At 44.0% G+C, this 15446-nt stretch overlaps 1 protein-coding gene across 3 annotated transcripts in view; it reads left to right on the top strand.

Annotated features, from left to right (window-relative positions):
- The window catches only part of CDK17 (cyclin dependent kinase 17), a 136427-nt gene that overhangs the window by 54931 nt on the left and 66050 nt on the right, over positions 1-15446 (top strand). For all 3 annotated transcript variants that reach the window (XM_066591458.1, XM_066591456.1, XM_066591457.1), the window contains exon 2: positions 12634-12786. In XM_066591458.1, the coding sequence (XP_066447555.1) occupies positions 12669-12786 (118 nt within the window). In that variant the 5' untranslated portion in view covers positions 12634-12668. The remainder of the gene's footprint in view (positions 1-12633; positions 12787-15446) is intronic.

Genomic DNA, 15446 nt, shown 5'->3' with positions numbered 1-15446 from the left:
GCCCATTCCTTGGAAAACAGCTTAAAAACCAACACCCAGACTCCGTTTTGTCCCTCTTGCTTGTGCGAGCACCGTTAAATTATTCTGGCAACATGCTTTCACCCGGTGAGCAGATGTCTTTGTGGGCATGGTTGATCCATGTAACTTTTTTCAGGCGCTTCTCCAGCGTGACTTTATTTCAGTCACTGCAAAAAAATTCACAAGAGGAAGGTCGCCTGCACACGGGCGGAAATCCCGCGGCGGTGTTTCCCGGGGGATTTCCGCCGCTGAAAGTCTGCATAGGAGTGCATTACAATACGCACTCCTATGCAGACGGCCGCGGTTTGGGCGCGCGAAATCTCGCGCGGCAAACCGCGGCATGTCCTATTTTTGTGCGGGGCTCGCACTCACCCGGCCGCCGGCTACGGTCTGCGCATGCGCCGGCTGCGCGGCAGGCGGCACATGAGCCGGGGCCGCCAGGCGCGGGTGACTACGCGCTTGTCACTGCAGGCTCTCAGGTCGGGTCCCGCGGCGAGAATTCTCGCCGCCGGATCCGATTTGCTCGTCTGCAGTCGGCCGAATTCATTACTACAGATTTTGCATTCTTAGATCCTGCATTGGCAAGAAATACTACCTATCTCCCTCTACAAATTTGCCTGTGAAGCTCTGTGCTGTGTGTTGGAACGTCTCCTACCATGCCTACTTCCTGTAGTCATAGCAACCAGTGACTCCATCCGCAGCTGCACTGCGGGTGTACTGCGTGAAAAAACGCACCATTCACTTGTATTGGAGGCTTCACGCGCAGAATCCGACCCAAATTAGAACAGGTCGCAGATTTTTTCACGCGCGTGAAAAAACGCGATACAAATCCCTCCGTCGGGGGACAACTGCAGATCCTCATAGGAGTATATTGGCTGCAGTCTGGGGCAGATAATGTGCCTAAAATAACGCTCTGGAAATTCCGTTCGTGTGCAGGCACCCTAAGGTACAGATTTTCTGCTGCGGAAAACTCACACCAAATTCTTTGTGCAAAACATCCTCAGGGTGATTTCACATATAGGTTTTACAGTGGCTACCTAATTTCCAGAATCCCTGCTGATCTTCTGTTCACCAGAGCTGTGATCCTCTTAGAGTGGCACAACGTCGTACACTCTGCAGTGGCCCAGAAAGGTACTGCAAGCTCTTTCCCATTCAATTGACAGCAGCTCTGGCGAACATCTAAGTGGCTGCAGGTTCAGGTCTACGCTGATCTAATATTGATGACCTGTCCTGTGATTGGCTCATCAGGGCTGCTAAGCAGTCATCTTTACCCATAATGGGATTCTGGGATCCTTAAACACTTCTATATGAAATGAAATACCTAATGAGCATGAAGGCTGGTGTATGTGCCTGCCAGTCAGTGCCCTCGCTGTATTATTCTGCTGGTAATTAGGTGTATATCTCTTGTATACAGAGAACAGGCTGTGTCTAGGCAGCAGTGCACCCGATGGGTCATTCACCTCATTCATATTACACTAGTGGCCTTCATGATGTGGAAAATATATACAGGCTGAATGTCTAACGCGTGCGTCGTCTGTCAGAGGAAAGTAAACAAGTCCTGAAAACGTAATGATGGCAATATCACAAATGTAGCACTAATTCCTGATTCCTACCCACAATGCCCTGCCACTGTTACGTCTTTGGTTAACAATGTAGCATTTTTCTTATAGTCATCCCTTTTTTTATTTTTTATTTTATTTTTTAGGTCTATCAAGTTGTAAACCTCCTCTTTAGGTGGCTTTTGTGGTGTCTCGTAAAGCTTGTTTTTTTTTTTACTCTATCATGAACCTTTCACACTGATCCACTCCCAATAAGGTGGAAGGACTTTCACCTTGTTACTCATTGTGTATGTCACAAATATATTAACATAGTATGCTGGGCTGAAAAAACACAAATGTCCATCCAGTTAAGCCTGTTCACACCCCTCCTTGTTGATCCAGAGGAAGGCAAAAAAACACCCCAGTGAGGTAGAAACCAATTTACCTCACCCTGGGGGAAAAATTCCTTCCCGACTCCATAATGGCAATCTGAATAATCCCTGAATCAACCCTCTTCAGAGAAGGTTTCCTCCAGACCCAAGTCCTGCAGTCGAAAGATTCCCCTATGAACAACCCATTCTGATTTAATGTCTATATCCTGTAATGTCATAGGGCTCTAAAAAGAAATCTAGTCCCCTCTTAAACTCCTCTATTGATTTTTCCATGACCGCATCCTCAGGCAGAGAGTTCCACAGCCTCACTGCTCTTACAGTAAAGAACCCCCTTCTATGTTATTAATGAAACCTTTTCTTCTAGGCATAGAGGATGCCCTATAATATAATAAGGTGGAGAAATGAGCTTGGCAGGTGGATGTACATGTCTCTCTCTGAAACATGTCTATCTTAGGGTAAATGCATATATAGCGGGAATGCAGATTTTTCATGTGGATTTGGAACACTGAAAATCGACACATGCGGCTGAATTTTCCTGCACTGAAATGGACATGCAGAGTGAACTTTTAATTCTGCTGCAAACTTGCACCACTGTGTTCACCCCCTTCAATATAGAGGAGTTAAAGCCACAGCAAAATGTACTGATTGCACGTGCAAATTTAAGGCTGCATTCACACAGGGCGGATTTGCCGCGGTTCTGCCGCAGCAGATCCGCCCGCGGCCGCTAATCTCGGGATTAGCCAGCCACGTGGACAAGATTTCTCAGAAACCTCGTCCACACGGGACGGCTAATCCGCTGCGGTAAATTCGGCTGAAACCGCGGCTGCGGCCGCCGCTTCAAAAGATGCAGCATGTCTATTTACTTTTTTTTTTTTTGTTTATTTACATCGCGGCCGCGCTCTTCTCTATGGGAGCGCCGGCCGCAACGGAAAAGCATGCGGCCGAGCCGCTTCAAAGCCGCGGCGGTTCTCCCGGCGGAAATCTTGCGGTTTTTGCTGCGGCCAAACCGCGAGATTTCCAACGGAAATCCGCCCTGTGTGAACCCAGCCTTACTGTAGATTTGTGGGGGTAGACTGCACCTAATCATTGTGCTGGTGTCGAATGCAAAATGATTCCTAAAATAAATGCAAACAGGGGAAAGTTCCTTTTAAGGGATTGTGCCAAGTTGGTGTCCCCTGTTAATGTATGTGAATGTTAGAGAGTGGGGTTCCCCACTTGGGAATGCCCCTTTGTCTCCGGTAGCAAGAGTGGCTTCTGACCTGATGGACCTTCTGTAGTCCAGTTAATTGAAAGCCACCCTATAATATTACATTTCCCTTGCAGTGGCTGCTGTAGATGACGTACCGGGCTGCCTGCAAGAGCAGCTGTTTGCCCCGACTCAGGTTCTGACTGCCCCGACTCACCGACTCAGGTTCTGACTGCCCCGACTCACCGACTCAGGTTCTGACTGCCCCGACTCACCGACTCAGGTTCTGACTGCCCCGACTCACCGACTCAGGTTCTGACTGCCCCGACTCACCGACTCAGGTTCTGACTGCCCCGACTCACCGACTCAGGTTCTGACTGCCCCGACTCACCGACTCAGGTTCTGACTGCCCCGACTCACCGACTCAGGTTCTGACTGCCCCGACTCACCGACTCAGGTTCTGACTGCCCCGACTCACCGACTCAGGTTCTGACTGCCCCGATCTCCGCGTTCTCACACGGATGGTGCCTTTTGCCACCCGTTTAACAGAACGTACTTGTCACTTGATCTTTAGAAAGTGATGAAAACGGGAGAAAAATTCTAAAAATTGCAGTACATTTTATCCCAGGATGCAAAGCGCTCTCTCCTTATGATGTAGCTACTAAAAAAGAACATTTTAAAAATTGGTCCCGGGTAAATGGCTTGTAAAGTCTACAGTAATGTGCTCTAAATCATACTGTGACATTCTCATTATCATCTACATTTCTGTTCTACAACATAAAACTCACTTCTAGACTAATATTTTCTCTGTATCTAATTTGCAGGTTTTGTATTCCTTGTTCTGCCACATTTTCCTAAAGAGAAGGTTCACGTTATCGCTCATATACTGCGTATTATAGATTTTGTTAGTCAATAAGGTTTTCAGTTGGAAAAAAACCCTCAAATTATCATCCAGGTTTTTTTTTAAGAAGGGAATTTTGGGCGATTTAACATATTTAACGATATACACGGTAACCAAGATGCACCAATTACAGGGCAAGGACTGATTCTACAGAGCCACATGGATAGCTAAGAGCGCATGATTTACTAATCTCGTCTGCTTCGTTCATAGTTGTCGGTCTCAGAGAAGGCGAGCATGAGGGGGCACTCTCAAACCACTAGTAGCTTGGAGTTTTCGAGGTCCTGGTAGCTAACACATTTCATGGCTTTCTCTACATCCTTCGTTAGTCATGTCTCTGACTGTTGGGTTTTATATTCAGGAACGGCAGCCGTGGCGGCTTGCCACGGATCATGCGCAATACAGGGTTTTTCTTTTAATCTTTTTCTCGTGCTGTTGCTAGGTCGCGGGTTCCTGCATCATCGCCTATCTGTAACGTCAATTGCGGATGGGCTATGGGTCGGACAGCTACCATTGACTTCAATGGGCGAGGTCCGCACAAAAACAATACATGCTGCGATTTTATTTCCACTTGTGGAAATCACAATTGCTGTTCGCTCATGTTCTATTCTTTCAATAAATGCAGAATGCGTCGGAGTCCGCAATTCAAATCCGACCGCATGCCGGATAGTATATGGACCTGATGCAGAAAGATTAAGACACTTTTTAGATTAAATGTTGCTCATCCTTATTCAAATGAAGACTGAATTAATCATTAGGAGGCATAATCACTGTGATGCTACTGTCTCAAAGGGTTTTCCCAAAATTCAAAGTTATCCCCTATCCACATGATAAAAGGAAACTGGCTAATTGGTGGGGGTATAGTCCTCACTGATCATGAGAACGGGGGTCCTCGAATGAATGGAGAGGTGGTCAAGTATGCCTGATGCTACTGCATTCATTTCTATGCTGGAAGAACGCAGAGTACAAGTGGCTCTGCCATGTCTAGCAGTCTGTTCATATGAATAAAGTGACAGCACAGCCTCAAAGGGTTAAATTGTACTAACGTAGTGAAAGGAGTCCACTTGGTAAGTAGTCGAAGAAAGTCTGACAATTTGCCCAATTTCCTGCCATTCACCCCATTCGCCTGCAATTTATGGCATGTTTTTTGGCCTCCAGGCAGCATTACTTTGAGCATTTTCCTGCCTCAGGTTTCAAGCATATAGCGCTTGAAAGGCCTAAACCTGCCCAAGCTGTTGTAATGCTGCACATTATGGGCAAGGCTACTAGGGCTTCATATCTGGCTAGAGTGGCTCCTTGATAAGTTTGTGCTATTTGTCTAATCTTGCTTATTAGCCGTAATCTAGTAAACACTTGAATTCTCAATCCCTTCTACTCTGGGGGAGGAATGCTTCAAACCATCAAAGCTTAAATTATAAAAGTCTCAATTTTAACTAATTTCCTCCTTATTTCTTCTCCCTGGGGCTCCGCTGAGAGCTTCAGATCCAACTGTTGACAAACTATGTAAAGCTATGCTCTTGGCGCTAAGAGGGAAGGGTGACATTTCCTTCATTGCTTAATGCCTTGTGATTCTCTAGTGGAAAATTACCCTATATGTTATGTTGGTGGAAGATATGGGAGAAAGTTGACAGATTTGAAAAGCTACTGCCAAGAATGCACTTACTGTATTGCTTGCAGGAGCTGGATAAAACTTGTTAATGAGTTGGTACATGGTTACTCTCCTTGTCCGTCCCTCAATTATTGGGGAGCACAAAGAAGGTGTCACTTGTGTCGCCTGCTATCCTGTACTCTTACATCCACAGATTTTGACTTCACCATATGCATGAGGATTAAATCTTTGTTGCTTTTTCTCTCGAGTAGTTTAACTCTTTCATGACCCCAATACATCTTTTTTTTACTGACCTCACTAATGGGCTTTAAACCTGCACATACATCTTCTTAAGGTGTTGGCTTGACTAACGGCGAGGAATGGAGAGCCCTCAGATCCTGGCAGTTCAAATTCTTACATACCACAATCAATAGCAACTGCTGCATGTAAGCGGAAGATGGGAAAGGGGCTCTTTTTTTACCCATTGGTACCCTGCAGTGCGATCGCAAGGTACCGTTTGGTTCACATGGCAGCCGGAAGCTTGTCAAAGGCATCTATGTCTGCCATGTAACTCTGCTTATTAGGCCCCACTTCTCGTAGAATCTAATAGGCTGCTATCTTATGCTAAAGGTGCGTTTAGACACAAAGATGATCGCTCAAAAGAGGGCTATTGAGCGATCACTTTGCATAAACTACTAATTGGTACTAATGCCTATTAGTACCAATTAGTAGCGTGTGAGCAGCAGGGAGCTGAATTTATTCAGAGGACTACCCGCTGTTCTCATAAATTTATTTTGTTCTTTTGGCGGAGCTGACAGCTGAGACAATGCAATCAGCTGTTATTAGCAGACCCCGGCAGAGCACAGCCTGCGGTCCTGCTTATCAGCTGTTCTGCTGATGGACGGATTTCAAGCTGAACTGAAAGATGGGCACATTTACACGCAACAATTATCGCTCAAAAGATGGCTTTCGAGCGAATCTTGAGCAATAATTGTCTAAATGGGCCTTTAGAGTAGAATGCACTACATAAATTATGCAATCAAACAGTTGCATCTTCAAGCCTCCTCGGACTAAAAATAGTCACAAAAAAGTTCAATAATGTTTAGTTGTAAGAAAACAAATTTTTAAAATTTAGCATTTTCCCCCACAATAAGGCCACCTGCAGACGGCGGAGATTCTGCGGCGGGATTCCCTGCAGAATTTCTGCCCCTGGACGCCTGCATAGGATTGCATTACAGCACGTAATCCTATGCAGATGGCCGCGGTTTGTCTGTGCGAAATCACGCGCAGCAAACAAACTGCAGCATTTTCCCCGCACAGAAACGTCACTCACCGCCTGCCGACTCCGCACTGCGCATGCGCCGCCAGCCGGCACATGAAAGAGCCGGAGCTGCGGGAGCAGGTGAGTCCGCGGTGCTCTCTGCAGGCACTCGGGTTGGGTCCCGCTGCAAGAATTCTCGCAGCCGGATCCAAGCCAGCCGTCTGCAGGCGGCCTAACCCCTTTTAAATGGGTAGAGTACCACAAACACATTTTTAAAAAGCAGCACATAATGGATATTATCACATTCGTAATGGCCCAGATATTAAATATATATTTTTTATTTTGCACGGAAAATGCTGTAAAAAATTATTTTAAAAAGTTATGCCAGAATTGCAATTTTTTTTTTTTTTTTTTTGAGATTTACAAAAGAAAGTAATCCAAAAGGAAGGGGCTGTAGCGGAGCCTGTAGGGGTCATTGCTGAAGGGCCTGCATGACAGGGGTGGTTAGGGAACGGATAGAAAGGGGTTAAGTAATGTGTAGATTAGTGAGGGGGAGGGGTAACATGATGTAGTAAGTGAAAAGGGGGGTGGTTAATTTTAAAGCAGGGTGGGGTAGTATAAATGGGGTTGTTTACTGGTTGGGGGATGCCACTTTAAGTAGCAGGTGAAAGTCCCCGCCCACCCTTTTTTGGGATGTTTTTTCTAGGTGCGTAAGGTGTGTGTGGTGGTTGGAGGGGTGTTCATCTGAGAGGAATGGTTTTTTTACAGCATCGTGGCAGGTGGGGGTGGGGGGGGGTCCTTGGAGTCAGTTTTATATTGGTTGGTGGGGGGAGGCTGGTGGGTACGGCCTCGCCTTCAGTACTCCCTCCTTAATGATGTTTTAGTGTCTGGTGCAGTGGGAAACTGCCTATGGGGGAATCTCACCTAGCCACATTTTTTGGTAAATATTAGCCACTTAAGGTGGCTAGTAGTGTCCTCGAACCGATTAGCACAGTTGGGGCAAGGTTCTGTTTGACTCAAGTTATTTTATAAGCACCAGATTGTGTGGCTCCAAGGACCTCCCCTCGTATTCGTTATTCTGGATTAAAATGGTGTTGTTTTGTTAACATGTCAATAAAAATGTCTGCTGTGGCCAGTGTAATCCCCAAAAAATATGGTGCCGATTTTATTAGTTTAAATGAACATGTGAGATAAATTGCCATAGCGGACAGTGACTCAAATCTACCCAGGTCGTCCCATTTACCTCAGAATGGAACCAATAGAAATTGCATCTCTTCCAACAAAAACAGGACCTCACATAGCACTATTGCCAGACCTCCCACCCCTCGCCAAAAAAAAAAAAAAAGTTATACAATGTATATGTACTCCAGAGTGGTGCCATTAAAATAAACAACTCTCGTGCCCCCCCCCCCAAAAAAAAAGCTCTCGTATGGCTATGCCAACAACTTACAGCTCTTAGCTCTTGCAACGTGGCGATGAAAATTACTTGGTCCTTAAGGCGCAAAATAGGCTGGTCACAGAGGGGTAAACTTCTATCATGGATTTGTAGGAGCTGTTGGACCTTCAGCCATTAATAGGATTTACCTAGCGCTGTTGAGGGAGGTTTCAGACACAGCGCCTTTCTTGGCATGTTTTACTGCATATTTTTAGACCAGAACTGTTGCCGCCAGATGTTCTACACTTCAGAGTTTAGCTTCTTTGGGATAACTTGTCCCAGATAGTTATCTTAAACCATTAAAAAAAATAATTTAGGCCAGGCTCACACAAGCGTTTCTTGCAGCGTGCATACTACAAGATGGTGCGTATGCGCGGCATGCAGTCATTATACAATGACATTGTGTACTGGCTGCGTGCCACTCATTGCCAAGTACTATCTTGGCGTGTACGCTCGCATAATACATGCCAAGATATGACATGCTGGGATTTTTTCCTTGTGCATATAGATTTGCTTTTTATTTCTAAGGGGTTTTTTCCCATGTGGGGTTTTTCTCTGTAGAAAAGCGTGAGATGGTACAAAGCATCTACAGCGCCACCTATTAGAAGGTAGTATTCCTGCAAGTGTATATCTGGCATCTTTAAAGGCCTGGTAAACATGACTGGGAAGAGGTAAAGGATTACCATGTACAATGAGCTGCTTTGGGGGTTTTGTCCCTTACCTGTTTGTAGGTGGCTGGTTGGGTGATAGGCTTATGATATGTCAGGAGGGGTACAGGTTCCCCTTATTCATAGCACCTAGTGGATGTAAGGAGACTTGTAAGGCCAAGTCTTCTGGAGAAGACTTTCTTTGGTTTATATTCCCAGTCATGTTATAAGGCCTGTTAATTAAAAGGTCAGACGTGGACTTGTAGGAATGCTGCCTACTAATAGGTGGCGCTGTAGAGGTATTGTTCCATCTGCCATTTGCATATTAGGGTTTTCCCAAGGAGAATGCATAGAAGTCTCCTCACACCTACTGGGTGCTCTCCACAAGGAGAATCCATTCCTCTCCCGACCGACATCTGTAGAAAACAAATGTACTTGGAGTGTACCCTTCGGACTGTAAGCCAATCCATATGTTCTAAATCTGCTTTAGAGAACCCCAGTTGGAAGCTGCTATTGGAGAAGCCACAATGCAGGTGTCATGGGAGTCGTGGTTTATGTGTTCTATTGGGCACGGTCAGGAACAGATGGCCCACCTTGTACTGAGGCGTTGCACTTCCTAGATATTTTCCTCTCTTCCTTGCCTCTATATTTTTGCTGTTTAGTAAAACTTGTTACAATGTTTATTTTTTTTCTTGTGTACTAATAAAATATTTCTCTATTTTGCTCTTTAGCACTTTGATATGCGTCCTAAACTTCCACCTCCATAAACCTGGTCGCTGATTATTTGGTGAATGTATTCAGCCAGCTTCCGGCTGTAAAGCAATTTACATGTGCTGGAATTGTTCTATAGCTATAAACAAAGGAATTGGCATGTAGTCTGCCTAATCCTCCCTGCCAATATGTTGCTGTACGGCTGTAGGACTGGCATGCATGTTCTGCAGTCACTTCTTCCGTTTCAAGTCACGTTGTTCTTGATGATTGCCAGTGATCTTTATCAGACAGATCTGCAAGTAAAACAATAAATGGATTTTTAGCTGGTGGATAGATTAAAAGCGCAGTCAAAAATCCACCTTACTCAGTGGCCAGTCACAACAAGCATAGCTGCAGTGCAAAGAATGGGGGAGGAAGTATGCCATCTTTTAATGAGACAGGTGATTAATTTCAGGCAAACTCAGATCTCTTTAGGACAATGCATCCGGAAAAAAAATCTTGTTCACACTTCCAGGTCATGCCAGGTACTTTCCTGAAACATTACCATGACTTATGAATAAGCCCTAAATCTGAAGAAAAAGCAGAGAGCAGCATATGGACAAGATGCTGGAAATGATGTATCCGTATCTGCATTCATAGCGATGCTGGAAACTGAATAATGGATAAATGGGGTGTTCTGTCAAAGGTAATGAGCATTTTCATGGGCGGATCATTAGCAAATTTACATGCTGCCGCTATACTAGCTACACTGTCGCCCCTTTACATTGCCTAATTTAAGGTGTTGGCCCTTTTCCTAGCATGCATTACTCAAGATTTACAGCTATAGTAGTGCATAATCCCAGCCTTACTGAAGAAGCGGCCTCGGCACGCATTTTAATGCTAGTTTGGATTATAGTTTAATGCAGCTTTTACCCTACACCTGGTTTACATATTTTGGAGGGTTGTGCCCATACCTGTTTTTTACCCGTCTCTTCCACTTATCACATTTATACACGCTTTAACTAGTGGCAGCAACTCCACAGAAGTCCATTGACTTCAGGTAAACCCTGTTTGGATTACTACTACCCTATTCGAACCACTACTTGTATCGGGCCAAAAGGCAGCACTTTTTGGGTTTGCTCCACCATACTTTCTTTTTCAACCTCCTACCGTGAATGAATGGCTATGCTGGTAAATTGATGCAAGTCATTAGCAGATTTACATTACGTCAAAGAGAATATAGAGTGTTCAGAGCAGTGAAAAGGATACTATTAGGTACAAGTAAGCGCAAAAAGTGCTGACCGACGTAACCAGACTCCTGCAGGAGAAAATCATTTATTCATCAGTTTTACCGATTGCAGCTCTATTTGTGCAGCCATGATTAAGGAGATGTGCGCTTTTTTTTGCAGTTGCATTTCTCATGGTTTTTTTTTCACTTTTTCTAATCTGATACCTCACTATTTTTATGCGATTCTGACATCGATGCCCCCATTTTCAGTCTAGGAGTTCATTGAAGCACATAAGGGCTGACCCAGTGTCAGAAACACACGGGAAGAAGTAGCAGGACTTCAATGATAGAAGATGAAAAGACGTGCCCTTTAACGATGCAAGTAGAAATGATGAATATCCAACCTGTTCAGCTTACGGCCTCCTTATACTCGCGGTAGCACTGCCAGGTCTTCCAACGGAGCCAGGTATAAGAGAATGACAGGCGATGATCAGAAAGGGTTTAGATCTTGGAGGGGCATTGTGTCATTAGCTGTTCTAAAGCATTGTCCAACCATGGCAATCTCTCTGCTTTTGAACAGAGTTGGTTTACATTACTGTTGGCATAGGAGACTTGATTTCACTGCGGTGCCAGAGCCTTTCTCCGTGCCAGGACACTTCAGATGTATACTGTAACTGCTGTAGCCGCCTATTAGATGCTGCAAACAACCACTGTTTTTTGACAAGTGAGTAAAAGGTCTTGGATCTTTTTTTTTGCTGCTTGGTAACATTGTGATCGGAATGAGCTGTAACTGTTTGTTTTGTTGTACGCTCAGCCGTGTTTTTGTGGTGAAGGTCAAGGTATTATATTCTGGGTCTCTATCAAGCTGTTTACTCTCACAAATGTTGTAGCGCCTTGAACCATTTATTTTGTTTATGATACTCTTTGTAATTGGATGAAATCTTAAATGGACCATGCTTTATTTATGACTGTAAACCTCGCTCCTAATGGGTGTTTAGATTCCGTTAGGTCTGCTTTTTATAAGAGGCTTGGCTCTGACTTCATTGACTGCTGCTACTGACAGTGTTGTTGACTTGTAAAATTTGTGAAAATTGAGAGTAATTTTTTTTTTCTCCTCTTGTGTGTGTGCATTGCCAAGTACTAAGGTATTTTTGGGAGAGGGGCAGAACGAACTGAACACTAGTAATGCTGAAATAGTCCTCTTAGGTGAAGTTCACGTCAGCGTATCTGTTTCCTTTTTTCTGTTCAGTCCTAACAGCAGAAAAATGATTTAAAAAACCTATCCAGTAAAATCCCCATTGATTGCTGTGGGACCTATTTACTTGCTTCCCCCCACGCAAAAAAAACAAACTAGATGGACTGGAGTTTTTTTTCCAGGTGTTTTTGTTTTGTCTTTTTGCATTGTAGTCAGAAGAGGGTCGACAATAATGGAAACTATTACGTCTATATCCATTTGGGCTTCGGCTAAATGGATCCATTAAATTGCACACAGCGCATTTGCAGTTGTAGAAGTGGAGCTTAAAAAACTACAAAAACAGATCCAGACAAAACTGATCATAATGGCTAAAAAACGAAGCAAACTGTTCTAACGATTCCTTTGTATTCATAGGTCTGTTTAACAGAAGCGTCAGAATACCAGATTTGTTTGCTTCCATTTTTTTTATGTTTTGAAAAGAACAAGTTATGCGTAACACAGATGTGAACATGGCCACTTTGTCTGTTTTTTACAGTTTCCATCCTTTTCTTTTACAGGCTTCTCCGGGCTGTGCTCATTTTTTAACTGAACCATGAAAAAGTTTAAGAGGCGACTTTCATTGACTTTACGAGGCAGCCAGACCATAGATGAATCTTTATCTGAACTGGCAGAGCAAATGACCATTGAGGAGAACAGCAGCAAGGACAACGGTAAGGAGAATTCTGACCAAAATTGCTGGTGTTTATGTTGCATGTGTCACGTGTTTTCATGCCCTGCACAGAAGCATGTAGGGAAAAAATGCCATAGCATGCTGCACTTTGTATAAAGACACCAACAAGTCAACAAGTTTAGGCATGTTAGTGCAGCGTTCATGATGGCAGCGCATCCCAGCGTAGAAAGGCCTGTACACTGGAAGATGTGATTAACCAGCAATGTAGAAACAAGCTGTGTAGTAAAACTACTGTGCGTGTGTGCGTGTAATTTTTTTTTATATATATAAGATATGTTTTTGTGTTTTTTTTAGCGCTGCGGAATAAGTTGGCGCTATACAAATGAAGATGATTATGAGTGTCTATAAATATACCTATAACACACATGAGCATTTTAACACACACGTTGCTTCTACATTGCTGATTAATGCCATTACCCCCAGGCAACAAGTGCGTTACAAGCTGTCCACTAATATATAGTTGATTCACAGACCCTGCATTTATCTGCATCAGAGATTCTGGTAAGGTGCATTCGCACGTAGCAGATTTGTCATAAAAATGCTTGAGTTTATATTGGTGGATAAAATTGTTACTCGAGCAGAAAATTAGATGCACAATGCCTCGTAGAAATAAGTTCACCGCCTGCCGAGTTCATACATACCACTTAGGCCTATGTTTACATGCACATATTTTCATAAATTATCAGAACTGGAAAGGCCAAAAAATCTGGTTTAAATCTAAAAATTAATGAAAAAAGCAACAACCTATAAAATAGGAATTGCGCACCTTGAAAAGTGCTCCCTTACCCCTTGAGTGGCACGCCCGGAAAATTTCCGGGACGAGCTCCACTGCTCATAGCAACATAGCCCGGAAGATTTCCGGGCTATGTATCACTATGGGAGCAGCAGAGCACAATGCCACAAGATGTGACAGTGTGCTCTGCCTGCACAGACCCACAGAGAACAAAGCAAGGGCTTTGAAAAACCAGCAGAAGATATTGCCGATATGTCGGCAATCTCCTGCTTTGTTTACAGCTTGCCATAGAGACCATCGGCTTGTCAGAAGCAAGCCGATGGTCTCTGTGGCAGGGAGAGCTTGGTGCTTGGCTGTCAGAGGACAGCTAGGTGCCAGCTCTTACAGCAGAGATCAGAGAAAACCTCCGATCTCTGCTGTTAACCCTCTACATGCTGCAGTCTATGTGACTGCAGCATGTAAAGGGCTGTCACTGCAGCATGTAAAGGGCTGTCACCATCGGACCCCCGGAATGTGATCAGGGGTCCTGATGGGTCCCTGTGGAAGTCCCATAAAGGGACAAAAAAAATAAAAAATAAAAAGTTAACAAATTATAAAAAATTTTATAAAAACACTTGTCTCCCTTTACTTTGTAAAAAATCAAAAATACAATCACACATGTGTTATCCATGCGTCGTAATGACCCAGAGAAGGAAGTTAATACATTATTTAACCCCTTAATGACATGGCCCCCCTTTTTTTTCCCCATTTCTTTTTTTCCTCCCCCCTGTTTAAAAAATCACAACTTGTCCTGCAAAAAACAAGCCCTTATATGGCCATGTCAATGGAAAAATGGAAAAGTTATGGCTCTTGAGACGCAACTGCAAAATTAGTTGAAATTCAATGATTAGACCATTTTAAAAAACCTGCCCTGGTGGCCACGATGTGCGGATGTGATCAGGTTGCAGTATCAACGTCAACCGGCTGTATTTACGGTTGTATTGCAGGTAGAGCGCTGGTTTTTGGATTTTGAAAACCCATATTTTAAAACCAAAGCTCTATCTGCAATATAGCCTGAGATACATATCAGTTTGAAACAAGCACTAGAGATGAGCAAACGTACTCTGTAAGGGCGATTTCGCAATCGAGCACCGCGATTTTCGAGTACTTCACTACTCGGGTGAAAAGTACTCGGGGGCGCTGTGGGTGAGCGGGGGGTTGCAGAAGGGAGTGGGGGGGAGAGGGAGAGAGAGCTCCTACCAGTTCCGCGCTGCTAACCCCCCGCCCCACAGCGCATCCGAGTACTTTTCACCAGAGTAGTGAAGTACTCGAAAATCGTGGTGCTCGATTGCGAAATCGCCCTTACCGAGTACGTTCGCTCATCTCTAACAAGCACACATCTCATACATGATTACTGAAGTGCCACTTCACTTAGATATAGGACATTTATCTTTGGCAGGGAAAGGGTTAAAAATGATGGGGGTTTACCGCGCACATAACACCCTAAGCTAGACTTTTACAGAACGGAAAATGCATGTTTGGGGTGCCACAAGCTGTCATATACTTAGTGAGTTTTCTAGTGCAATAGATCAGTTCTTTAATGTTACGCATACAGTTGTTCAGCAGCCTCTTTGTATCCTGTGACAATGGCGATGTCTGCGCCGTCTGTAAATGGAACAATCGTTATTCTGTTCATTCCGTAGATTGGTATAGTTCAGAAAATTTTCTATGAGGAGTTATGGGTATGTTCTTACAAAAGTGGCCAGAATTACAGTAAAATTTGGACAAATATTAATATCTACATTTATAAGCAATATCCGTAAAAAATATATATATTTAATTTAAAGGAATAAATAAGTGGACAAATGTGCAAACATATTGCTAATTCAGCAATTGGGGGGTATCTCCACCTAGTAATAATAATGTGG

Source organism: Eleutherodactylus coqui, chromosome 2, assembly GCF_035609145.1.
Source record: "Eleutherodactylus coqui strain aEleCoq1 chromosome 2, aEleCoq1.hap1, whole genome shotgun sequence".
Taxonomy (NCBI): domain Eukaryota; kingdom Metazoa; phylum Chordata; class Amphibia; order Anura; family Eleutherodactylidae; genus Eleutherodactylus; species Eleutherodactylus coqui.
Note: the sequence above shows the minus strand (reverse complement) of the source record. Positions and strands in the feature narration are given on the sequence as shown.